The 26070-nt window shown below is 41.3% G+C and overlaps 1 protein-coding gene and 1 long non-coding RNA gene across 14 annotated transcripts in view; one reads left to right on the forward strand and one right to left on the reverse strand.

The window, feature by feature from the left end:
• The window catches only part of ANO3 (anoctamin 3), a 421744-nt gene that overhangs the window by 312564 nt on the left and 83110 nt on the right, over window positions 1–26070 (forward strand). For all 9 annotated transcript variants that reach the window (XM_039536552.1, XM_039536545.1, XM_039536546.1 and 6 more), the window contains 2 exons: window positions 10826–10984; window positions 19646–19746. In XM_039536552.1, coding sequence (XP_039392486.1) covers window positions 10826–10984; window positions 19646–19746 — 260 coding nt within the window. The remainder of the gene's footprint in view (window positions 1–10825; window positions 10985–19645; window positions 19747–26070) is intronic.
• Window positions 1–26070, reverse strand: part of LOC120404292 — a 96052-nt gene that overhangs the window by 62575 nt on the left and 7407 nt on the right. For all 5 annotated transcript variants that reach the window (XR_005597916.1, XR_005597917.1, XR_005597915.1 and 2 more), the window contains one exon: window positions 9133–9303. This is a non-coding gene — a long non-coding RNA (uncharacterized LOC120404292). The remainder of the gene's footprint in view (window positions 1–9132; window positions 9304–26070) is intronic.

Below are 26070 nucleotides of genomic sequence, written 5' to 3' on the forward strand. Positions count from 1 at the left end.
AATGGTGTCCCTAGCCTCTGTTTGTCAGAGGGTGGAGATGGATGGGAGGAGAGAGATCACTTGATCATTACCTGTTAGGTTGACTCCCTCTGGAGAACCTGGCATTGGCCACTGTCAGTAGACAGGATACTGGGCTAGATGGACCTTTGGTCTGACCCAGTACGGCCATTCTTATGTTGAATCTATCTCTAGTAAAGACGTTTAAATAGTAAAAGCAGATAGTAGTAGAGAAAAATCCTGCTATAGTGATTGCTCCCTTAAAACTTGTCTGATTTCCCTTATATATATACAGAACTTCAGTTTCTGTAGTTTTATTTATACAAACTACTGGAAATATCATGGGGTAGTGTTACCAACTCTCCCAATTTTATCTTGACTCCTTAAGCATTCCAACAACAGAAGTCCAAATAAAAAGAATCCCATGCATATTTTTTTAATTCCATAATTGATAAACCAATCTCATAAGTTTAGGGAATTTACCCATATTTTTTTAATGCTTGGAATTGGCAATACTGCATTGAAAATACTGAGGAAATATTATTGGCAAGCTTTAAGTGTGACTAGTGTAGGTAACTTTGCCAATCCCCCTGCCAATGCAAAGTTATTGCCTACAATATATTTTCTAGTGCTTTGTGCAGCTTCGTGTTAAGCATCTCCAGGGATGGGATTTCCAGCATATACCTAAGCATTATGTAACTACAAGACAAAAACTGAATGGCAAAGTCACTACTAGACAATCCCCTGTTCTAAATGGTTTGTGGATTGTTAATAAAAATACCATCAATGTCATAGTGAAGAAAGAAATGAGGTAAATAATTCAGTACATTTATACTACTACATGTAGTGTTTTGGGGCCTGAGTGCACTGAGGGTATGTTTACACAGCAATTATCCACCTGTGGCAGGCCCATGAGAGCTGACTTGGGCTCACAGGGCTCAGGCTTTGGGGCTGTAAAATTGCAGTGTAATTATTCAGGCTTGGGCTGGAGCCTGAGCTCTGGGATCCTGTGAGGGGAAGATTACCAGCAGGGCCAGCTCCAGGAACCAGCGCAGCAAGCAGGTGCTTGGGGCGGCCAACAGAGAGGGGCAGCACATCCAGCTCTTCGTCGGCAATTCAGCAGCAGGTCCCTCTGTCCCTCTCGGAGGGAAGGACCTTCCGCCAAAGAATGAAGCATCGGCGGTAGAGCTGGCGCCAAAGTGCCGCCAATCCTGGCTTTTTTTTTTTTTTGGCCGCTGGGGGCGGCAGAAACGCTGGAGACGGCCCTGGTTACCAGAACCTGGGCTCGAGACGTAGGTGTTTCATTGCTGTGTAGATATACTCTTAGGCACTTAGAAGCCTAGCCCTTAGTCAATAAGTATAATTATTCAGTCATGACTATTGAAAGGTAGTGTTCAAATTTTGAAAAATGAGTTGCGTGTAGGAAGCGAGGCTGCCTTGCATGCCTTAATACATTATTCTTAGCTCTTATACAGCATCTTTAAAGAATAGGTTTCAAAGCACTTCACAAAGAAGGGCAGAGCCTTAGCTCTATAATCAGAGGGATAATAAAAATGGTCTGGATTTAAAAAAATTAAAATTCTAAAATACTCTTTTCATGGGCAACACAGCAGGTGCCATATAAAGAAAATGTGTGTGAAGCGTAGTATAAAGGTTATATCCGCATTCCTTTGCGATCACCTGCATAATTACTCATGGTTTTGCCATTAATGAGTGATGCAGTCATCCAAAACTCATGCCTGTAGTATATCTATGTATTATGTCATTATGTATTCACTTTACCCTTCTGAAATGTATTCATTTATTTTGATCTTTTAAAAGATTGCAGCTCAGCTAAATGGTGAGGCTGCTTACATGGTGGAAAATTAGCAGCTGTTTAACGCTATGTAGTAACACCACAGAACAGGAGGAGTAAATATCCTGGTTAGGGTCTGATTCTAAGATTACTGAAGTTGGTGTCCAAGGAGTCTAAGTGATTCTATAGGTTTGAGACAAAACCAATTTATATAGGTTTGTCTATATGGAATTTGGAAATGGAACTTAATATACTGTCATAATCATTGATTTTTCATTTCATTTTTAATGCATTCAGCCATGATGCATAGAAAATTGAAACACATTAAGAATGTATAACTGTCGTCAAACTAAAATCCAAACAGTTTGCATCATAATCTCACTTTACTTCTTACCTCACAGGGCTGCTGTGAGAATAAATACATTAAAGATTGGAAGTGGTTTGAGATCTACTGATTAAAAATCACTATGTAAGAGTGAGGTGGTATTATATAATGCTACATACTTCAGTTGCAACTAATCCCCCCTGGTATTATGATATAACATTGTTTTGAGTTAACACCATCTGGTATACTGTTAGGCGTCCAAGATACTGCAGTGTATGGTGAATGTATTGCACCGTATCAGCTGTTGGACTATGCTTTATTTGAGATGTGAAAGTAATGGTTCATTTGCAAAAGATGAGGCAAAGCTGCTGACTGAAAGATGCAGTGTTAATATAGCATGTATATATGTTTTTGTGTATGTACCTGTGTGTATCTTCACAACGCATACTGTATACACTGGTGATATCCATGTGATACTTACTTTTGATGTGGACAGAGCAGCAAAATCAGGACAGACACATGCATGGAATTAAGTGGCAGGTGGGAACTTTTATTAAACTTTAAAACAGGGCAGGGTGCTACTCACCCATACTATTCTATACCAGAAAATTAATTGGTTCCAGTGTGGGAGTTACAGGGCTCCTACCTTATAAACTTGGGGTAGGCTGTCTTCAGCCTACCTCCCAGGACTCAGTTCTCTGAGCTCTATCAATCTTCCCCCTGCCCCATGAGGGGAACAGAGATTGCAGCGGGATGGGGAACTTGGCCCGCAAGGACCCCAAGTTCCCACCCTATCACATGAGCCTAAGGCCCATCACCAAAATCCCAGGTCTTTTTCCTCTGGGAACTGTTCATTTTGTTCTCTTAACTGAACTGCAAACCAGCCACAAGTTGTGACAAATAAACTACACCACCCCAGTACCTCAGTTAGATATTAGGCACATTTCCACGTAACCCCATTGTGTCTTGAAGATGCTGTGAGGAAGGAAAAAAACTCCCTGGTCTTCTGTCAATTGGCCCCTGGGAGGAAAAAAATCCTTCCTGACCCCTTAAATAGGAAATTGGGTAGACCCAAACTATCTCTCTAGCCTGGTTCCTGTTCCTCATTCTGGTGGGTAGGATGGGCTGCTGGAATGGAGCCTAAAGAGGCTCAACATGGCCCCTGCACCTGGGGCTGGGGAATGCTGGCCAATCAACACCACTTTCTCCCAGCTGGCCAATAGGTGCCAGATTACTCCAGTAGGAGGAGCTACCTATTGTCCTTTGGCAAGTGCCTGCCTCCCTTGCTGCTGGGGCTGTCCCCCTTTCACTGTAAGCCCCATCAAGTTCCTTCACCCATTGATGCAGGTGGATGGCATTTATCTTTCACTTAAGTCACCTTCACTCTTCCCACTAATCACACCTCTCTGCCAGGGCTATTTATAACATTCCATAATTTAAGTGTACTGGGTGTGTCACTTATTCCAGCTCCTGAACAGGAAGGATGATTGAGTGATTAGGGCACTGTCTTATGAAACGGGAGATCCAGTTCAATTCCCTGCTCTGCCATGGACTTCCTATGTCACCTTAGGCAAATCATTTAGTTTCTCTGTGCCTCAATTCCCTGGCTGTAGAATGGGTATAATAGCAATTCACGGGATAGAATATTTTGAGTATAAATGTATTAAAAGATTTGAAGCACTTTGAGATCTACTGATGAAAAGTCCTATTTAATAAATAGGCATTATTATTTGTCATCTTGGGTTCGGGCAGGGTAGATCTTATTTTAATGGTATGTATATTATATATGACTCGTTGTATATGAGCAAGAATATATATGTTCTTCTTTATGTGTGCCTTGTCCATCTTTGTATAAACCACACTCCATTTTGCAGCTAAACAATGTCATTTATTAACGCTAAGATTTTGTCATGGATATTTTTAGTAAAAGTCGGTGACAGATGACGAGCAATAAAAAAAAATTAATGGACACTCATGACCTGTCGCTGACTTTTACTAAAAATATCCATGACAAAATGGGGAGCTTAGCTGTGAGGTCCCCACACCACCCACGGTGCCTCAGCATACCCAGGGGGCCCCTCGCAACTCCCGGCTGCTGTGGGCTGAAGTCACAAAGGTGTCTGGAAGTCACAGATTCCGTGACTTCCACGCCCTCTGTGACAAAATCGTAGCCTTACTTATTATGCATTCCATGGTTTGGAAGGTTTGGTTGACCAGAAATTGTCTATTGCTTTTTAAGTTCATCACTTAATATAAAGTACCAGCTTACTTTGCAACAGTTGTCCTTTTAATGCTACGTAGCTTCTCTGCTAAACTTACTGTACACTACATGTTCAGTGCTCTAGCCAGAATTTGGCTCTAATATACATAGTTTTTAGCAATGGAGGGAAAAATAACCTAAACTCAAGGCAGTGACAGTCTCTTGTAACAACATAGCCCTAATCCCTACTGTGACTTCTATATATTTTTGCAGTGCAGATGCTAAATAAAAATAACAGGCTATACAGAACGATAAAGCAGCAATAAAAAAATAGGGAACATTATTTTTCAGTACAGATTTTGTATCAATATTTTTGTTTATACAATGTACAAATCAACTATTTTAATTTCAATGTAACCTAATCTTGTGTGTGTATTTAAAAAAAAAAGAGGCTAGAAAGATGGAGGAAATGAAAAGCTAGACAAAAACGGAAGCCTATCTTATTAGCTGGTTTTGTTTTAATGTATGACAATAATATTACCTATATGTCCTCACATTAGTCTTCATTATTTTGTAGTCCAGCATTTTGCTCTCTCATAGGAAGATGACTCTGTTAATTATGTAATCTATTCTTTTTCGGTTGGCCTTGTCACTTTTTTCCCATGGTTTTAGTAGTAGTATGATTGCAAAATAAATTTTAAAAATATCCTAAGAGATGTGTGTGATTTACTTTAGATATGTTCTGAACCACATTTAAAAAAAACAAAAACAAATTAAAGACACATTAATCTAGTTCAGATTATGCTTTCTGAGATTTAGCTTGTTTTTTTCCTCTCAATACTCATTGGGTCAGCACCAGAAAGTGTCTCTTGTTTCTGTTAGGTCAAGAGCAGCACTAATTTTCTCCTATTCCTCTGAATTCTGCTGTACACATTTTAATGTCTAGTACAACTAAGTAGCTCCTATATAGCTTTCAACTTGTATAGCTTACTGTATAAAACAGGGGTGGGCAAAATTTTTGGCCCGAGGACCACATCTTGGTATGGAAATTGTATGGCGGGCCATGCATGCTCACAAAATTGGAGCTTGGGATGCAGGACGGGGTAAGGGCTCCGGCTGGGGGGTGAGGGCTCTGGGGTGGGGCTGGGGATGAGGCGTTGGGGTGCAGGAGAGTCCTCCAGGCTGGGACTGAGGGGTTTGGGGGGCAGGAGGGGGATAAGGACTGGGGTGTGGAGTGGGGTGCAGAAGGGGGTCAGGGGTGCAAGCTCTGGGCTTGCCTCAAGCAGCTCCTAGAAGCAGCAACATGTGCCACCTTGGCTCCTCTGCATGCCCCCCGTCCGCAGGTGCCGCCCCTGCATCTTCCATTGGCCATGGTTCCTGACCAATGGGAGCTGTGGGGGCGGCGCTTGGGGAAGGGGCAGCGTGTGGAGCCCCCTGGCTGTCCGTATGCATAAGAGCCAGAGGGGAGACATGCTGCTGCTTCCAGGAGCTGCACGGAGTGGGGCAAGCCCCCAACCCCACTCCCCGGCTGGAGTGCCAGAGCAGGGCAAGCTCCGGACCCTGCTCCCTGGTGGGAGCTCAAGGACCAGATTAAAATTTCTGAAGGGCCAGATGCGGTCCCTGGGGCCGTAGTTTGCTCACCCCAGTATAAAGTGTACTCAGTTAAAGGTCTTTTTTAATTCCTATTTGACTGATTCTGCCATTGTAACTCATGTTGAGTGTAGTACCTTACTTTGCAAGCAGTACCTCTGAAATTATTTTATAATACTCCCAATGGTCCTGAGTCCATTACAAATAGTACCTTACTTTATGAGGAGTCCCACTGATGCCATGGAAATCATGGGGAATGCTCACAAAGTAAAGTACTGTTCAAACAAGAAGTTGCAGAATTTGGCCTTATGTTACTCAATCAGGCAAAAGGCAGGGTTGTTATAGTGGAGGAAACAAAACTATATATAATATACTATAGTCAATATGCATGTACATGCATTTTTTCAGTACCTATTTAAGTAATTAACATAGGCATGATTACAGGGAAGTCAAAGAGACAGCTCTCTGCCCCTTCCAATCACCCAAAGTTTCAGCTTTGGAAGGATAACAGTTGTTTTTCTCAGAATCATCAACACCATGAGCCAGGCCCAAAAATCATGGGCTTGGCTTAAAAATCTGATTTAAAAAAAACAAACAAAAAAAAAACACTGAGTTTAGGATTCTTTTTATTTGCTTTCCAGTTTTTGAGTCTGTAAAGTTCATGCTTTCAAACTTTTCTTTTTTCAGAGTAGCAGCCATGTTAGTCTGTATATGCAGAAAGAACAGGAGTACTTGTGGCACCTTAGAGACTAACAAATGAAGGCCAGAAACTCACTTTAAAACAGGGCTCCACTGAGTTTTAAGTGATGAATAAATCTTAAATGGTCCCTTTCTGATAGGATGTTTACCCACACATTCCATGAAAGGATTACTATGGATTTGAGAAGCCAATTAATCACCCTGTTTGCACCTGGAGGATGGGCCAGAGATAAAGCCTAGCTTGGGGGGGGGGGGGAAGAGAGATTTTTTCCATAAAGAACTGGGTGAGCCCAGATGGAGAGTGGAGACCCAGGGGAGAGGTGGGAAAAAGGTCCCTCTCTCTGGGAAGCAGCGTAAAACAGCTGAGAATTAGAGAAAAGCAGCCAGTCTTCTCCAGGGATAAGGTGGAAGCCTGACTTGAGACAGGGACCTAAGGAGTTATAGCTTGCTTGACCCCCTGAGTGAGGAAAGGAGTGTTCTCAGCCACTGGGCTGTGGGGTTGACTGAGGCAGAGAAGCCTGTGGCTAGACAAGAGGACCATCTAGTGCAGCAGAGGTATGCCTGTTACAAAGTGGCTGTCAGCTGAGCCCAGCTGGGCTGAATGTTTGGTTTTCCATACATTTTTGTTGAACTTTGGTTAAGGATTCTGTCCCCAGAAGGGACGGAACTCTGTAAAGTAGTCTGGCTGGAGGGTCAGGACAGTCCTACATATTGAGTAGGGCAAAGGACAGTGGGAGAGAACTGAGGCAAGGGGGCTGTGATGCCATATCCAGCCAGGAGAGGGTGCGTTGGGGCAGCAACTTTGCTACACCTTGTTATACAGGAGTTAATCTTGCAGTATGTATATGTTGAGAAATATAATGATGGTTTTTACTGTTACTCTTTCTGACTACAACTACACTTCAAATTTCCATATGGTCCAAAGATGTTAATATATTGAACATCTCCCAGAGCCCGTTTGTGTGTGATTTTGAAAAATTTGAACTATGAAAGGAAAACATGACACCATCACCAGCTGTTCAGGGCAAGAGATGACTTCCAACATGAAACCTAGATTTGAAGAGCAATGCCTAATTTAAATAACAGTGCTAAATGAGAAGATGCTCTCAGGTTGCTTCACATGGACTAAAAAAGACTTTTGATTTTTGGTTTGCAAAAACACCTCATTTGCTACTTTTAGTTTTTGCAAACCAAGAGATATTTAGTATCAAGTTTGTTTTATCTGAACCATGAACGTTTTGGGGGGGCGGGTCAGTTCTGGTTCATCTCTTAATCCAATGGTTGGATCAGACATATAACTTACCCTTTCTATGGTGTCCTTTTATAGATAATCAGTTCTGCAGTTGCATAAACCTTTTGTGCTTAACAGCAATCCATGAGTTCAGAAAAGCATTTAAGCAGTTGAGTTTACATCAGTACTGATAAAGATCAGTAGTTAAACAATGGATTATGTCTCAGTAACAGCACAGTGGAGAGGTTATTTTTTATGAAAGCAACGTTTTTATTGTATGTGAAATATGTAAGTTTTAAAACAGAACCCACAGTACTGAACATACAGCAGGGTGAGATGTGGTTCATTTCAGGTCTCCTAGCACTCTTTTTACTATATTAGACAATAAGTCCACTGTAGAATTTAGAACCATGTATGAAAAATATTATAACAAACAAAATAAATGTTGTAGCAAGATTCAAAATTTTGTAATTCTCCAAAACCTTTACTCCAGGGAAGTAAAGCGACCCCTCAGGGGGTCGTGAGGTTATTACATGGGGGTCGTGAGTTGTCAGCTTCCAACCCAAACCCAGTTTGCCTCCAGCATTTATAATGGTGTTAAATATATTAAAAAGTTATAAGGGGGGGTCACACTCAGAGGTTTGCTATGTGAAAGGGGTTACCAGTACAAAAGTTTGAGAACCACTGCTTTACTCTCTCTCTGTCTGCTACTTTTGTGCTTTTGGGAGGTGGTGGTTGTTATTTTGTAACCTACTGGATTCTGTAAATGGCTTTTCAGGGATCCAGAACTACTTAAGATGGTGGTATATGGTATTAGAAGATTTTACCAGGTATTTTGAAGGGATACTTGCAGTGCTGCAGAGCCTAATGAAACTAGTATTTCTATTTATCATAAGAGAAAGTTGACAGAAATACACACACAACTTCAAGTACTGTAATTCCCACAATCGGGGCAACTCCAGGCCCCAGCACATCAAGTGCGTGCTTGGGGCGGCAAGCTGTGGGGGGCGCTCTGCCAGCGCTGCGAGGGCGGCAGGCAGGCTGCCTTCGGCGGCATGCCTGCGGAGGGTCCGCTGGTCCTGCGGCTTCTGCGGACCGTCCGCAGGCAAGCCACGGAAGGCAGCCTGCCTGCCATGCTTGGGGCGGCAAAATTCCTAGAGCCGCCTCTGCCAACAATTAATAACCTAAATTACTTGAATCATGTGAACGTATCAAGAAAATCTCCTGTATGCCAATGCACATTAAAACAGAAGTGGGGTTTTGGCCACGTGTGATGCTGGTACAGCATATCTTACTTTTGCAGTGGAGTGGTCAAGCTGAAACTCTCTTGTTTGAGGGGTGGTGAACTCCATATGTGTGTATTCAAATCCATGTTCCTTTTTTCCCAGAGGATTTTGTGGGTGGCTTCATTGTTAGATTTCTAGCTTTCAGAGCATCCGGTGTGACACCAGAAAAGGCTATCCTTCCTGAGGGAAATAAAATATAAAAATAAAAAAAATGACTTCCAGTGGTGGCCTGAAAAGCCAAGTTCCTTATAGTGGGATCAGGGTATAATCATAAAAGGAGGAAGTTATGAAAGACTTGAAAATTACAAATAAAAACACTTAAACCAAACCCTCGCATGGAGACTAGTAAAGCAATGGTGGCTCTTTACAGCAGATGGTTTTTATTCTTTTTTGAGGAAGATAAAATATGATGTTTATCCACTGCTGTAATTGTACCCCAAATACAACTTTACTCACCATCAGCTGTTCCAAAATTCTATGGGAAACTACAGTCCCAATTCTGCTTTTGTTAGTGTTTTTCCAGACTTCCATCAGTGTAACTAAGATGAGATTCTAGCCTGACTTTTCAGAGGCATACCATCATAATGCTCCCCAGAAGACAGGGAAAATAACCCTGTAATTTTCACAAATTTGGGCTCATTCTTGCAAACACTTAGAGTAATTTTCCCCATGTTCCTACGCTTGTGCATATGGTTATTCACATCTCTCAGTGTTTGCATTATAGGGTCCTAAAATGACAATGTTTCTTGCAATTGTTACCATTCTTTGTCTTTTTCCCCTGGCTCTTTGAAAGAATAAAGTATCTTTATTGTTGGGAAAAAGAGTGAATAAGGTTGTCACTGGGTTTGAGTCAACTAACAGTGCTGCAACTTTCTCGCACAGGAGTGTGAAAAAACACCCCCATGAGGGCAGCAAGTTGCAGCGCTGTAAAGCGCCAGTGTAAACAGTGCCCCAGCACTGGGAGCTGTGTCCCTTATTGAGGTGTGTTTTTTTTAGAGCACCGTGACCACACAAGCCATGTTAAAGCATTGCAATGGCAGCACTTTAGCATTGCCAGTGTAGGCTATCCCTAAAGTGAGTGTTTCTGCCATGTCTTTGATATTATGTGTTTGCCAATCAGTCTTTATTACACAATGTCAGTGTTTCCCAAACATTTGAAAATTGAGTCCTTATTCAGAAGAAAGAAACCAATCTTTTCTTCCACCTGCTATGTGGTGTTAAAGGCCTACACATCTTGATTTATGCATGTTTCTGTCCTATTTGCTTCCTACACTTTGGGAAATGCTTGTGAAGAACTTTGTCATTGGCACATCCTCTCTTCTCCTTTCTTAAATGATGTGATAAGCAGTGAAATAATTGTGTGCATCAGAAGTAGTATCTGTTTAAATGAATGGTGCGGGTGGGGAACTTCATAATTCAGAGCTGCTATTTCAGGTTTTCTGAAAACTCTGGTAGATGCAGGCATCTGTTACTCATTTCATGCTTGAAGGTTTTCTTTGCAAATGTAATAGCTAAAATGTGTGTTATAATTAAACCTGAGATTCTGGAGAACAGTTGTCAGGTTTGTCCATGCCTGCCCTTCCAATTACCCCTTCACATGCAATTCAATGAGCACATGCCTTGCACTATGCAGTATTTGTTTAATTTTTACATTTTTTTAAATGTATAATCCTGTTTGTAACCAATTGTATTTGTTTTTCAGAATGAGATGAATGCCATAGCATCATCAGGCCTCTTCTTCAAAGATGGTAAAAAGCGCATTGATTACATCTTGGTCTATAAAAAGTCAAGTCTACAAATAGAAAAAAGAAACACTTTTGAAAAGAACCTGAGGGCAGAGGGCTTAATGTTAGAAAGAGAGGTATGTCTTCTAGTATATATTTATTCTGAGATGACCTGTAAATTACTGTGATAAACTATTAAATGTTAAGAATATTCCTAATTTATTACAAACAGACTTTCAAAATTATAAGTGCTGACCAGGATTTTAGTGCGATATGTTACCATCTAAATCAGAAAGGGACAGATTCACCACTATGTTGATCTTGTTTATGTTAGCATTATTCCATTTAAATCAGTGGCGATGAACTGATGTATGGAGTAGTACAGTGGTCAGTTGGGCTCTATCTACTTAGTTTTCTTTCTCACTCTTCCAGCTGGCACAGATGGGAGCACTGTGAGGTAAAAACTGAAGTCCACCCACTAGTCAGTCCAAACAGCATTGATAGACTCAAAAAAGAGTTCCTTCCCAATTTTCTTTTACTGATTCAGATCAGGGACCTGAATATGGATCCCAGCATCCAGCTAAGTTTCTTCACCACCAGGTATTGGCTCTTCTGGGGTGATGGAATGTCTATCTCTGTTTTTTCATGAGAAACTTTGAAAGGGTAAATGTTTGAAATTTTTTAAGGGAGGAGAAAACCATTTACCACCCACTACTCTATGAGATCTACTCTACTCTGAGATGATGAGGTTAAGTCCCATCTGATTCCCCCAGAACTATTTTAACAGTATGATGAATTGGTGGCTTTGTTGGGCCAAGGATAGCAGTAAGATAAAATAGGATGTTTATCCGCTGCTATAATGTTTCCCCAACCAGGGGCGGCTCTAGGCACCAGCGGGCCAAGCGCCCGCTTGGGGCGGCATCCTGGGGAGGGCGTCATTTGGCTCGTGGGAGCTCCGCCGCGCATGCCTGCGCGCAGGTCACCGGGCCGGGGAGCCGGACTGCCCGCCGCATGACTCGCCGGCCGGTCCCCGGTTCGCCTCCGCCGAGCTCGCTCGCGCAGCGGCGTGCGCCCCGCCGGCCGTCCGCGGCCCGTGACCTGTGCGCCGCCCGCACCGCGGCGCCCAGCTCCTCCCAGAATGCCGGAGGATGCCAAGAGCCGAGGAGGAGGGGACGGGGGGCCCGGGAGCGGACGGGGCTGCGGCGGGCGCGCGCTTGGGGGTCCCCAACACAACCCCCAATACAAATACTCTGATAGCAGTAATAGCTCAAAATAAGTCAGAAATCCTGCTAGGAAAATGTGTTCTGGTTTTTGAATTATAGATTATAGAGCAGGAATATTTATGTACAGACTCAATTCAGAAGCAGGCTCTGCACTTTATTCTCCTCTCACTTGTACTTCCATTGCATTCAGTGGAATTACTCCTGATTTACACCAGTTAAATGGAGACCAGAATAAGGTCTTACTTAAACAAAGTTGTTAGACTCTTTCAAGTCATTCTTGCACATATCTACACACAATCTCGGCTAATTTGACAATTAAATTAGCTAATTTTGAAATTATTGTATTTAATATTGTTGTTACTATTTTGATCCAATCTAGCAAAACAGAAAAAAAATCTGAAAATGTCTGATATTTTCAAAACAGAACCATTATCCCCAAAAGTCTATTAACAATCAATATTTTAGAAAATTAAAGCTTTCTAAATTCAGAATTTAATTTGAATATCAGTTCATTCTCTTAACAAAATATTGTTTAAATTTGACAAGTTTAGATGCAAAACAATCATTTTGAAAGAGAAAAATCATGCAAAGCAACATAAGTCTGTAAAATGACTTAAAACAAAACTGTAAATCTTTTTAATTGTAATGTATTTATTCTTAAATTCACTTTATTTTTTCAGTCCCCTTAATATGACACCTTGCAAGCTGCCACGCAAAGACTGTATAGTTAAAAGCATATATTATTGTGCCCTTCCAGTATTATGTAGATAACATTTTCTCCCTATTATCTGTGTTTTAAAGGTTGTTTGCAGTGTTGTTGTAGCCACATGAGTTGGTCCCAGGATATTAGAGGAACAAGGTGGGAAAGATAATATCTTTTATTGGGTGATGGGGGGAAACAAATCAAGCTTTCAAGCTTAACTAGACCTGAAGAAGAGCTCTATATAAGCTCAAAAACTTGTCTTCTCCAACCACGGAAGTTGGTCCAATGAAAGATATTACCTCACCTATCTTGTCTGTCTTAAAGGTTAAGCGTTGAAATGATTAATATTCCTTCAAGAATTATAGAATAAAAGTAGCATTTCCTTTTAGATATGTGTAAGAAATATTGTCATGGACCCAACTATCTATCCTCAGGCAAAATGCTCTTTGGCTTCAGCATGGTAGTTTTCAGTGAGTAAGAACTGCAGATCATGTCCACTGATAAGTGACTTCTGCCAATATTTATAAATTGGAAGCGGTTTGTCAGCATAGTGGATGAAATTCAATCCTTTCCACAACATGCTAAGACTGGATAGGAATTCACCACCAAGTAACAGGCAGTGTAGGGCATCTCTGTAGCTAATCCCTTTATATCAACTCTTCTGGCTCCCTGCAGTGGAATAGTGGTTCTGATCTCTTTTTGTCAGATTCACTGGACTCTCTGGGATATCCAGATCCCCTTTTTATGCTGAATGATATAGAGCTGGCATCAGGGCTGGTGCAAGAATGTTTTGCACCTTAGGCAAAACTTCCACCTTGCGCCCCCGCCCTGAGGTTCCCCCCCCCCACGGCAGCTTCCCCTCTCCACCCTGAGGCGCCCCCCTTGCAGCAGCTCCCCACCCCCCACACTCCACCCCGAGGCACCCCCGCCCCACCTCACCCCTACTCCACGCACGAGCACCCCGAGCATGACAGAGGTGCTTCACTTCTCCCGCCTCCCAGGCTTGCGGCACCTAAGGTGATTGGGGGAGGCGGGGCAGGGGTGAGCTGGGCGGGGAGTTCCCCTGCTTGCTGCCCCCTCCTTACTTGCTGCAGGCGGCCCTCCCCGTGCTCTCCTGCCCCAACTCCCTCCGACTAAATACCGGCGGCGACCAGGGTGGCCGAAGATCCGGCTGCCATGGTCGCTGCCGAAGAAAATGGTGCCCCCCAAATCCCAGCACCCTAGGTGACCGCCTAGGTCGCCTAAATGGTTGCATTGGCCCTGGCTGGCATTGGAGGGGTGAGAGTCCCATATATGCCAACTTCACAGCAGTCTTCCTCCCAAACAGAGGATGTTCTACTTTGCCATTGTGTTCGGAGCCTTCTGCAACTTGATTGTCTTGGGATGAATTTTATTCAGAGTACTGGTACTGAGAAGCTTGTTAAAACAAGGAGAAAGAAGTGAGGAGGGATAAAGAGACAAAGCATGTTAACTATGAAGGAGGGTTGATGGAATTACTTCTAATGTCCTTCTTGCTGCTTGCATGAGACACTCAGACCTGAGGTATTCTCAGGTCTTATTCTCACTCAGTGGTGCAAGATCAGGTCCTAAGTGTATATTTAAAAAAATCAGCATAAGATTTTATAATCCTTTCACTTGAAAACAAAATGAAATAGGTAGTAGTAAAAATGATCCCCCATCCATCCATACACCATAGCAAACCATTGTCATGTCCTGATTGACAAACCCTCACTGCCCATTCCTGACCAGTACTCTGAAATAACCGAGGCAGAAACTACTACCAAAAATCTACAGTAGGTGTTACACCAGTTCCAGTGCATAGGTGACTTCTTGTGTTCATCTGTATAAATCCACTGATGATGATCTTTTCCTTGCTGTTTTAATTAGTTCTGAGGAAATGTCCAGCAGAGTGAATATGATAAATGAATTTATTTACATTTCATTATTTACATTCCTTATGTAAAGTCTCATTGTCAAATTAATCACTGGCATAAATGGGTACAACTCCTGTTAACTGCATTAAGAGTTGTACCTGCTTTAACCAGGGGCTTAATTTTATCCTTTGAGTGTATTAACAGGCTTTCAAAATCCAGTTGTCTGTAGTGATAGACCATTTTCAGTTCCTACTCTCAGTTAAAACTTGTAAAGAGGACTGAGAGGGAAGGAGGATGAAAGGCAGGTATTAAAACAAAGAAGATTGCTAACAGAAAGAACAGTAATAAAAATGTATACTCAAAATGATTTACCACCTGCTACATTGCCAATTACTTTAATATTAGTTTCTCTCCAGAGATATTGCATTGATTTAAAAAGTAATCAGAAACCAGCTGGAAAGTTTTCTGGAGTTAAACTGCAGGTGGGGGTTAAAACAGAAAAAAATAAACATCTCATTTATGAATCCAAACTTCTTCTTGTTACATTTATTTTAAAAAATTGTTTAAAAATATGAATTTTAAAATAAAATAAAAATCCAAAGATGTGGAATGAGGTGCCTAGCTGCTATTGACTTTTAATGTTAGTTTCGCATCTAACTGCCTGTTGGGCCTTTGAAAATCTTCCCCCAAATGTTTAAGAATGGACCTTGGAAGGTCCATTTCTTGGAAGAAAAGACTCAACCCACCAAAATGTTTGATCTATAAAAATGCAAGTGAATACATCTGGAGGAAAACGATCTGAAATTGAAATATTGACCGGGAAGGAGCAATGTAGGAAGCAGTAATAATAAGAAAATAGAAAGGTAGTGATGGGAAGGCCCTCAAAGTCATCGAGTCCAGCCCCCTGAGCCAAAGCAGGACCAAGTAAACTGTGACTGTGGCAAGGGAAAGGCTGGGCTGATTGGAAAGCAGCCACAGCTGTGGCTGGCTTAGTCAGGCTACAGCTGGCCTGTATAAAAGGCTGTGAGCCAGAGGCCCTGAAAACACTCTCCAGTCTGGGAGGGAGCAGGGCCTGACTGCCTGCAGAAAGGGTACTGGGAGTGAAGCCAGCCTGCAGCTCCCCTGCTCCTCTGGCTCTCCCCAGCCCTGCAACTCCCCAGGCTGCAGGGCCTGGTCCAAGGCCCATGGAGGTACTGGGAGGCAGAGGAAGGCAACAGGTCTGAACCCCCTTGCCTATGGCTTTTACACTGGCTTTTACACTGCAGTCTACCCAGGGAACGGGGGCTTAGTGATGACTGGCAGTAGCCCAGACTGAGGCAAGGTGGGGATTAGAGGGTTGGGGGTTTCCCAGAGAGGGGAGACCCATAGAGACTGGGTGGGGTATTGCCATGGGGCAGCCCCAGGGTAAAGGGCACTGGGGTCTGGGAGGGGCACAGGGCCAGCAGGGGGTGCTCCGGGGGCTGGAAAAGAGCAAATTCCCAGGACACCAGCAGGAGAGTTAGCTCCCATGTACTATTCATAGCACTTGTGTTAATGCACTCCAGTAAATAGCCTTTTTCACAATCGCATCACATTGTTGACTCTCATTCAATTTGTGATCCACTGTAATGCCCAGATCCTTTTCAGCAGTACTACCACCTAGCCAGTCATTCTCCATTTTGTAGTTGTATATTTGATTTTTTTCCCCTTCCTAAAGTGAAGTACTTTTTACTTTATTGAATTTCATCTTGTTGATTTCAAACCAACTCTCGAATTTGTCAGTCATTTTAGATTCTAATCTTCACCTCCAAAGTGCTTGCAACCCTCCCCCTTGCTGTCATCTGCAGATTTTATAAGCCATGCTCTCCACTCCATTATCCAAGTCATGAATGAAAATATTTAATAGCACCACACGCAGGACTGACCCCTGTGGAACCACACTAGATAAGATCTCCCAGTTTGACAGTGAACCTCTGTGTGTATGGTCTTTCAACCACTTCTGCACCCACCTTGCAGAATTTCATCTAGACCACATTTCCTTAGTTTGTGTATGTAGGTCTGTATCAAAAGCTTTACTAAAATCAATGTCACATTTACTGCTTCCTTCATCCACTAGGCCACAGACCCTGTCAAAGAAGAAAATTAGGTTGGGGAGGAGGGATAGCTCAGTGATTTGAGCATTGGTTTACTAAAACCAGGATTGTGAGTTCAAATCCTTGAGAGGACCATTTAGAGAAGTGGGGTAAAAAATAAAAGCTGTCTGGGGATTTGTCCTGCTTTGAGCAGGGGGGTTGGACTAGATGATCTCCTGAGGTCCCTTCCACCCCTGATATTCTATGATTTGTTCTTGACAAATCCATATTGTCTATGCCTTGTAACTTTATTATGCTCTAGGTCCTTTCACATTGATGATTTTCTCGAGTATATTTTCAGGTATTGAAGCTAGGCTGACTGGTCTATAATTCCTAGGTCCTCTTTGTTCCCCATTTTAAAGATTGGTACTACTTTTGCCCTTCACCAGTCTTCTGGGACCTCACCCATCTTCCATCATTTCTCAAAGATAATTGCTAACAGTTCTGAGATTGCTTCAGCGACTTCTGTTTAAGTACTTCGGATAAATTTCATCAGGCCCTGCCAAGTTGAATACATCTCATTTATTTAAATATTCTTTCCCTATTTTGGTTTGCATTCCATCCCCATTGTTAATATTAATTGCATTGAGTATGAGCACCGTTAACTTTTTTTAGTGAAGACTGAAGCAAAATAGATGTTAAGCACCTTCATTGTCTTGATGTTTTGAGCTCTTCTTCCCTGCTAAGTAGAGAACCTACACTTTCCTTCATCTTTCTCTATCTAAAGACCTCTTATTGCCTTTTATATCCATTACTATAGCTCATTTTCACCTTATTCTTTCTGATTTTGTCCATACAAGCTTGTATATTTCATATTCCTCTTTAGCAATTTGTCAGTTTCCATTTTTTGTAGGATTCCTTTTTGATTTTCAGATCATTAAAATGCTCCTGATGGAGCCATACTGGCATCTTATTATTCTTCCTATCTTTCCTTTGCATCAGAATAGTTTGTAGTTGTGCATTTAATATTATCTCTTGAGAAATTGCCAGCTCTCCTGAACTCCTTTATCTCTTGAGATTTCTTCCCATGGGACATTACCTACAAGTCTTCTGAGTTTGTCTTTTTGTGAAGTCCGTTGTTCTTATTCTGCTGCTCACACTCCTTCATTTCCTTAGAATCATGAAATCTATCATGTAAAAAGCGACAGAGTCCGGTGGCACCTTATAGACATATTGGAGCATAAGCTTTCGTGGGTGAATACTCACTTCGTCAGATGCATGAAATCTATCATAATCACTCTCACCCAAATTGCCTTTAACCTTCAAATCAGTGTAAAATGGCTTCACCCCTCTGCAATCTAAAACAAAACATTTTCCCCAATACATTCCAAGAACTTATTGGAAATTTTGCGTTTTGCCATATTACTCTTCCAATTAAAGTCACCATTACTACTAGATCTTGTGGTTTGGATATTTATTTGTTCATCATACAATGCTCAAGATCCTTGAGAAGATTTTGCAAATCAGTAAATTCAGCAAATTAGATGTAATTCTACAGTACTGATTATGATTTGGGGGAAAATTGAAATCTAGAAAGGCACAAAACAGACATGATATTTGTTGTCTTCCCTTAGCAGGCCCAGCACCAGACTATACCCTTGTTACCGCACCCATCTCCCCTACTTAGGCTTGTCATCTTGGGAAGAAGGACCTATGGCCTGCTGACACCATCCTTGGGCAGCTGGTAGATCCATTCCCCACACTGGTTTCTTCAAGTGGGAGCCACCCATCATAGCCTCTGTGATGCCAATCCAGAATAGTCGTGGGGGAGGGATTTAAATTTTTCATTTACTCACTCCGGCAGAAAGCTGAAGAAAACCACCTCCTACTGCTGTTGGCTCCCAGAGATATGGAGTAGAGCCTTGTCCTAAAGCCCCTTATGAATGGTTACTAGGTTATTCTAAGTGCTTTGAGAAAGTAAGTTACACTAACTTTCTTCTGCCTGTCTCAGAAACAGTTCATAAAACTGAGTCACTTCCTCTAGGAAAATGAATCACAATGACTTCCGTTGATCATACTGAGCCCCTGGAGTAGGCTCAGACAGTCTGATTCAGAAGAAATGGAAGGCGACTTCAGTCTTTCAAGTACCACTATATTGCAATTTTGAAAATGAAATTTGAAATGCACCTAAAATGAAGTTCTCTCAATGACTGTGAGCAACAAGATAATGTTAAAAAAAAAAAAAGTATGCCCTACTTTGAAGAACACTTTAGATGTGAAAACTTTCATACTAAAACACTGCATGTTTCTGGGAACTCTGCAGACTCCAAAAATAGTAACATTGAGTGTGTTTAATTACATAATGAATATTTCATATGGGACATCATGTAACGTATGGCTTTTGAATTTTCTGTTTTATTATATTGCTTACTTGTTGCTTATAATTTATAATACATGTAAAAAGGCTAGCACATAGGGTGAAATCTTGACTCCATTGAAGTCAATGCAAAACTCCTATTGACTTCATTGTGTTCAGAATTTCACCCCAAGAATGGTACAAGAGTGTAAGGATGGATTTAAAAAAAAATCTATCTATCTATCGTTCTGTGGAATAGTGTTCCAAAGGCAGTGATGGAAGCCCTATCTTTAAAGACATACATAATAAGACTATAAATATAAAACACTAATAAATAGCAGTCTGTATGGTCAGTGGAATAGACTGGAAGATGTCTTTGATTGTTCTCATCTCTCTATCTCATTGCAACTGCAGTGCACATATTATCATGTACTATTCTTTACTTAGGACTCTAGATGATACCATAGACTTTAGTGGGAGCAAAGCACACACCTCTGAAAGCAGAAGTTGGCCCATAGGCATGTTTTCAGAAACCAGGCTGCCACATGGTACTCAACTGTTAATATATATTTATTTTATCATCCATTGCAGCCAGCTATTACGAGCACCGACATAATGTTTGTTAAAATTCACTGTCCATGGGATACGTTGTGCAAATATGCAGAAAGAATGAACATAAGGATGCCTTTCAGGTATTGTGGTAACTATTTTCTTTTTAATACTTTGATTTTTATGCTTTATATTTAACTGGTTTTACTCATTTATTAAGGTAACATGGAGTCCCCTCCTATTGTTCAGACTGAACAAAACAAGCATCCTGCTGCATTATAACTAAATTCTTCTCTTCTGATCTCTTCAGAAACAATATTTTTAAGGCCAATTTTGGGGGTAAAAACATGGCTGATAGAGGCCACTGTATTTTCACATGTACCTACAGTAACTGTATTGAAAGCTTACTTTCTTAACAATCTCACATATCCCTGAAGAACTTACTGCTCAAAGTGAAGCATGCACATTTCGCAAAACCTTTTATGGAGGTCCTTTTCATGGTCTCAAAAGATCTGTGGTTTGTGGTTTTAGGCTTAGGAGCACAGAATCTTCTTCTGAATGATGGATCACAGCCAGAGCTTGACTGGAATTATATCCAAAGGCAAGGGAAGTTACAGAGTCAACTAATATTCACTCTTTCAGAGATAAAACCCTGACATTCTGGAGAAAGCCAGAGCCCTTGTGTTCCTGGAATTCTCTTCACTTCCTGTTTCCAGATTGATGATCTTCAGTCTCCTTATTTATTTAGATCTATACAAATGCTAAAAGGCAGCCTGTCCATAAACTCTAAACACTTTTTTAACTTAAAAATTACAACATAAATGTATTCTTGCAGTACGTACAGAAATAGGTTATTTTTAATTTTATCTCCAGGAAACCAGTAGATGTAATATTCAATTCCCACACCCTTGCAACAATTCCCCATGCTTATAATTTCCCATCATTTTTAAATGCCTGGAGTGGGGGGAAGATGACCCTTGTAGTGTGTGCTGAAACTCACTGGATCTGGGATACATCAGGCCAAGGTGGGCAATCAAATTCCAAAGTGAGAGTGCCTCACTGAGAATGCCCTTACAGCAGCTCCTTGTCACTTGCACTCGAGTGACAGCCCCACTAATGTCTCTGCTGATTTCAACTATGACAGTATGGCATGGGGAGAGAAAGATAATCCTTCATGTAAATAGGTCCTAGACAAGAGCAGTCTATGGTGAGGTAGCACAACTGTTTTGGAACAAGTGCAGAAGCATGAGGCTTCTACACAAATAGCCCTGGTCTCCAAATGATTCCCGGAGTTCCACAGGGCTGTGGGGTGGGTTCAGCAGTCTGTTTTTGGAGACCAACCCCATTGCTGACAATCAAGGAGAAACTCTCTGTGAGGGGATTCTCAGTTTTCCTCCCCCTGAGCAAGTTTTATCATATGGGAGAGACATCTGCCCTGGGATTCTAACTGAAGATTGGAATTCATTTACACAGTTCACCAGTTATTTGTTGCTGTCTTACCTTGTGATTGATGGGGAATATCACTGAATTTCCCAGTCAGCTGCTGCAAACCTTACACATGGTTTCCATATTTCGCTTATTACGATGTTCTTTGGGGCTTAGAGAATGTGAATTTATTCCGTGTCTAGTCTTGATGAATCCACACCTATTCTTGCACAAAGATAGGGATGTTCTGGATATTCTTTAATTTGTTAGAGATGCTGGCTGTAAGTTTCACCAGCAACTTGTTTCAGCTTTGTGCCAGATAACTGGTGTTTACTTCAGCAAGATGGGTAAAAAGCTCTTGGTAAAAGTATAATAAAATGGGCTCTTAGAGCTAGTCAGCTGCCTATCTGTCTTGTCATGGGGGCGTGATGCAGCCTAGTGGTCTGATTAGAGGGGTGACAGTTTGGCATTCTAATCCTGGTTCTGTTTGACTCCTGCTGCTGCATTGGCAAAACTACATGAGCCTGTTTTAATTGTCTTTACTAAATTGTGGAAGCAAAATACCCAATTTGCTTGTGCAAGCTGAGGTTATGTATGTAGATTCAAGTCCATTCCCTTTTTTTTAATTTAAATCAAGACTTTATTAGGTGAGATTCTGACCTCACTGAAGTCAATTGTCTGAAATGTGAGCAAGATTTCCCTGTTTTAAAAAAAAAAAAAAGAGAGAGAGAGATAATATTTTTTCCTAGCTGACAGGAATGTTGAGATCAAATTGGCTAATGTCTTTGGAGCACTTTTAGGATGAAAAGTGCAAGTTTTCCAAGTTGTTATAATGCTAATTTAGGCTCAACACTCTGAAATATTTGAACAACCACCATCAAAAAACAAAAAAGAAACAGTGCTTTTTTTTTTTTATTTGAGAGCAAAATTGAATAGTTGTCTGCTAGCTCTGACCTTGTCAGCAAGTGAGCTATCAACCAAAGGCAGAGGAGAGTGAATCAGTGACAGGGAGTGATTAATGCTCTCATTAGCAGTTCTGTAAACAACCCAGCCTTCTCATAACCGCTTATTTATTTCAATGAAAAACAAATTAATAAAAGAAGAGCATGGGAACTGATTAGTGTTTTATAGAAGGAATCATAGCTGGCATTCTACTCTGCCTTTGAAGTGTGATAGCTAGAATGGGAATTATATACTGCACGCAATACAGCATAAAAATAAACCACTACGTGACTAGTCCTGCAGCTTGGATGCTAGTTAAATTCACTTTGACTTAAAAAACTAAAAGGGCAATATTTTGGGAGTCAGTGAGGTCAAGTAATTTGGGCCTAGTCCTGCACTTATGACTGTGACTTGAATGGGACTGCTAACATGCATAAAGTTACTCACATGCATAAAGGTATTTGTTGGATTGGAGCCATTAATGTATATTTCACTTTAATCATTTTTTCCCATTTCCTAATACTGTTTTTTCTCCCATTTTGTTATTGTTAGACTTAAAGTACAAGAATTATTTAGATGTTTGATCTAGCTGATTTCGTTACTTGAGAGAGAAATTTATGAAATAAGGTCCAGTTCCTACAAATTTATATACGCTAACAATTTTATTGGAGCCTAATTAGCAATTTTTCTAGGTAGGCATTCAAACCAACTTTTTAATAAAATTCTTAGTCCACATCTCTCTTCCCCACCCCCTTCTTTCCTTTTGTTTCATGGACATTGGTTCCTTGGCTATTACTTTGCTTTATTTCATTCATGTTTCTTTCACTTCAGATATTTGAAAAGTAGGTTCTAAAAAGCAAAGTTACACTGCTTCCATACACAGAATATACATATGTTAAATAGGTTTTTTTTTTTAAGTGCATACTTGTGCTGAGGTTTTACTTAACCATTTTCTAAGCAGTTATAACATATTCTATATACTGTTGCTGAGGTAACTGCACTTCTCATCTCTTGGAGAGAGGTAGCCTTATTATACACCTGAATAAGGCCTGGTCTACACTAGGGTGGGGGGGTCGAACTAAGGTACGCGACTTCAGCTACGCAAATAGCATAGCTGAAGTCGAACTACCTTAGTTCGAACTTCTTACCTGTCCAGATGCCGCGGGATCGAAGTCCGCGGCTCCCCCGTCGATTCCGCCACCGCCGTTCGCGGTGGTGTATTTCCGGAGTTGACGGGAGCACGTTCGGAGTTCAAACTATCGCGTCTAGATTAGACGCGATAGTTCAAACTCCGAGAAGTCGAACGCTACCCGTCATCCCGGCGGTAAGTATGGACGTACCCTAATACAGTTCTCTCCTAAAGTGTGCTCTCTACTACCAGCAGATTCCTTCCCCTCCTCTCTGGTTGACCAAGAGCTAAAGCTCTACCCATTCCCCAACCCTAGCCACACATTCCCTTCCATCTGCATGGGAGAGGGAGTAGTGGCCCCACAGAGAGGCTGCTTTTCCCACTGTGCTTGACCCATGATGCATCAAGCCTCATGTATTACATCCCCTCACTCTCCTGCCAGGGGCGGCTCTAGGTATTTTGCCGCCCTAAGCACGGCAGGCAGGCTGCCTTCGGGGGCATGCCTGCGGGAGGTCCTCCGGTTCCGCGGCTTCTGCATACTCACCGCCGAAACCACAGGACCGGTGGACCTCCTGCAGGCAAGCCACCAAAGGCAACCTGCCTGCCCTCCTCACAGCGACCGGCAGGGCGCCCCCCGCGGCTTGCCGCCCCAGTCACCCGCTTGGCATGCTGGTGCCTGGAGCCGCCCCTGTCTCCTGCTCAGCGATGTACGGGTCTGTCACAATCTTGCTCTTTAATGATACCACTAGTAGACATAGCCAAAAAGAGAATATTTTCTCTGAATTCATGGCCTATCTCTAAACGTGTCTTAAATACACATCTCCCATCAGAATAGGGTGACCAGATGTCCTGATTTTATAGGGACAGTCCTGATTTTGGGGTCTTTTTCTTATATAGGCGCCTATTCTCCCCAACCCCGTCCTGATTTTTCACAGTTGCTGTTGGGTCACCCTATATCAGAAGTCCCATTCAAATCAACAGAATTACCCATGAAAGGGGGATGTATTTGGCCCTAGACATAGCATAAATGTAGCTGAGATGGACCAAAATCATTTATGTGTTTTCATCTCAAGGGACTACCCAAAGTCCCAGAGCCTGTTCTCAATGAAGTCAATGCAAAACTGCAAATTAACTCTGCTGATAAAAAGTCCTACTTCAGTGCATACTATGTATTACTACTACAGCTGTGGGGGGGGGGGGAATTTGGCTGAAACAGTTTTTTCATGGAAAAATGCAGATTCAGGTTGACTGAAACAGCAAATTTATGTTGATTTCAGCCAATTATTTGTCTGAATGAAAAAAAAATTTTGTAAATGTTGAAATGTATGGAGTATTCTGAATGGGAATATTTTTCCTAATCTCTCTTTGAAGTTGTTCCACTTCATATAAAATACTTCAGTAGTCACAGAGCTGGGTCAAACTAAATCTTTCATTCAACCCAAATTGAAATTTTCCCAATTTTTCAACTTGCTGATAATTCTGAAAAATTTCAGTTTTCATTCCACCTGAACCAAAAGGTTTTTTCTCCCCCATTAACCCTGGCCAAGGAACCACCAGTGAACCAAAAAATCAGTTATTTGCCCAGCTCTTTTTCTGACAATTGATCTTTGAGGCTCAGTATGGTATGTAATGTAAAAAGAAAAGTGATACATCAATAGTTATCAATAAGGTTTTTAATACTTTGCAATAATTGTTGTCTTTGACATACATTTCAATATTTTCATATGATTACATTGGGGATCATGAATTATTTATACTTATGTTTTTAATGGGATATGCCTGAATGTTCTGTTAAAAAGAAACATGTTGCATGCTTAAAAGATATGTATAAGAGGCTGCAGCTTAGCCATATAATATTGAAACCTGAGCAAAAAGATGTCCATGCATGCGCAACAAATAACTTCTGTAAAACAGAAATTACAATATGTATAATGAGTAAATGACCTATGTCTGTAGCTCAGCTGGACCCCTTCTGAGTGGAACAGTTAAGGGTAATTAAAGATAACAAAAGTCATGTTTCTTAACTATAATATCAAAAAAATCCTTGTTAACGTCTGTGGTTTCAGTGCTCCCTTTGCAACTCTGTTTAGGAACATCACAAATCAGGCTGCGAAGTACCTAAAAAGTATTCTAGGTTGTGATGTTACCATCTGATGAGGATCTCACTTGTTTAACATCCAGAACTGAAATATTATTTTCAGAACTGCAAAAATACTTCTTGAAAATTGACTATAAAGAGTTTAGCCATTTATTTTAAGTACTGATACTCAAAAACATTGCTTTACTCTTATCTTAATACACAGTAGCATAAAGGGTCTAGGCAACTTATACCCTTTGGTGACTAGTATGTACAAAGTAAGGCCATGATCCAGCGAACTGATCCATACAGGCAGTACCCTGTGTCTTCAGTGGATCTCTGCACTGACATAAGTGTACACTCACCTACATGAAATTGCAGGATCAGGGCCTAAGTCACTTGCAAAATTGAAAGGTTTGAATTGAGAGAGGTAAATTGAATGGAGAGAGGTAAATAGTGGTATCCCCCAAGGGTCTGTTCTGGGACCAGTCCTATTCCACATATTCATAAATGATCTGGAAAAGGGGTAAACAGTGAGGTGGCAAAATTTGCAGATGATACAAAATTACTAAAGGTAGTTAAGACCAGGCAGACTGTGAAGAGCTACAAAGGGATCTCTCAAAACTGGGAGACTGGGCAACAAAATAGCAGATGAAATTTAATGTTGATAAATGCAAAGTAATGCACATTGGAAAGCATAATCTCAACTATACATATAAAATGATGAGGTCTAAACTAGCTTTAAGCAATCAAGAAAGAGATCTTGGAGTCATTATGAATAGTTCTCTGAAAACATCCACTGAACGTGCAGCGGCAGTCAAAAAAGCAAACAGAATGCTGGGAATAGTTAAGAAAGAGATAATAGGACAGAAAATATCATGTTGCCTCTATATA

The sequence above is a fragment of the Mauremys reevesii genome, linkage group 4 (genome assembly GCF_016161935.1).
Source record: "Mauremys reevesii isolate NIE-2019 linkage group 4, ASM1616193v1, whole genome shotgun sequence".
In the NCBI taxonomy this organism is placed as follows: domain Eukaryota; kingdom Metazoa; phylum Chordata; order Testudines; family Geoemydidae; genus Mauremys; species Mauremys reevesii.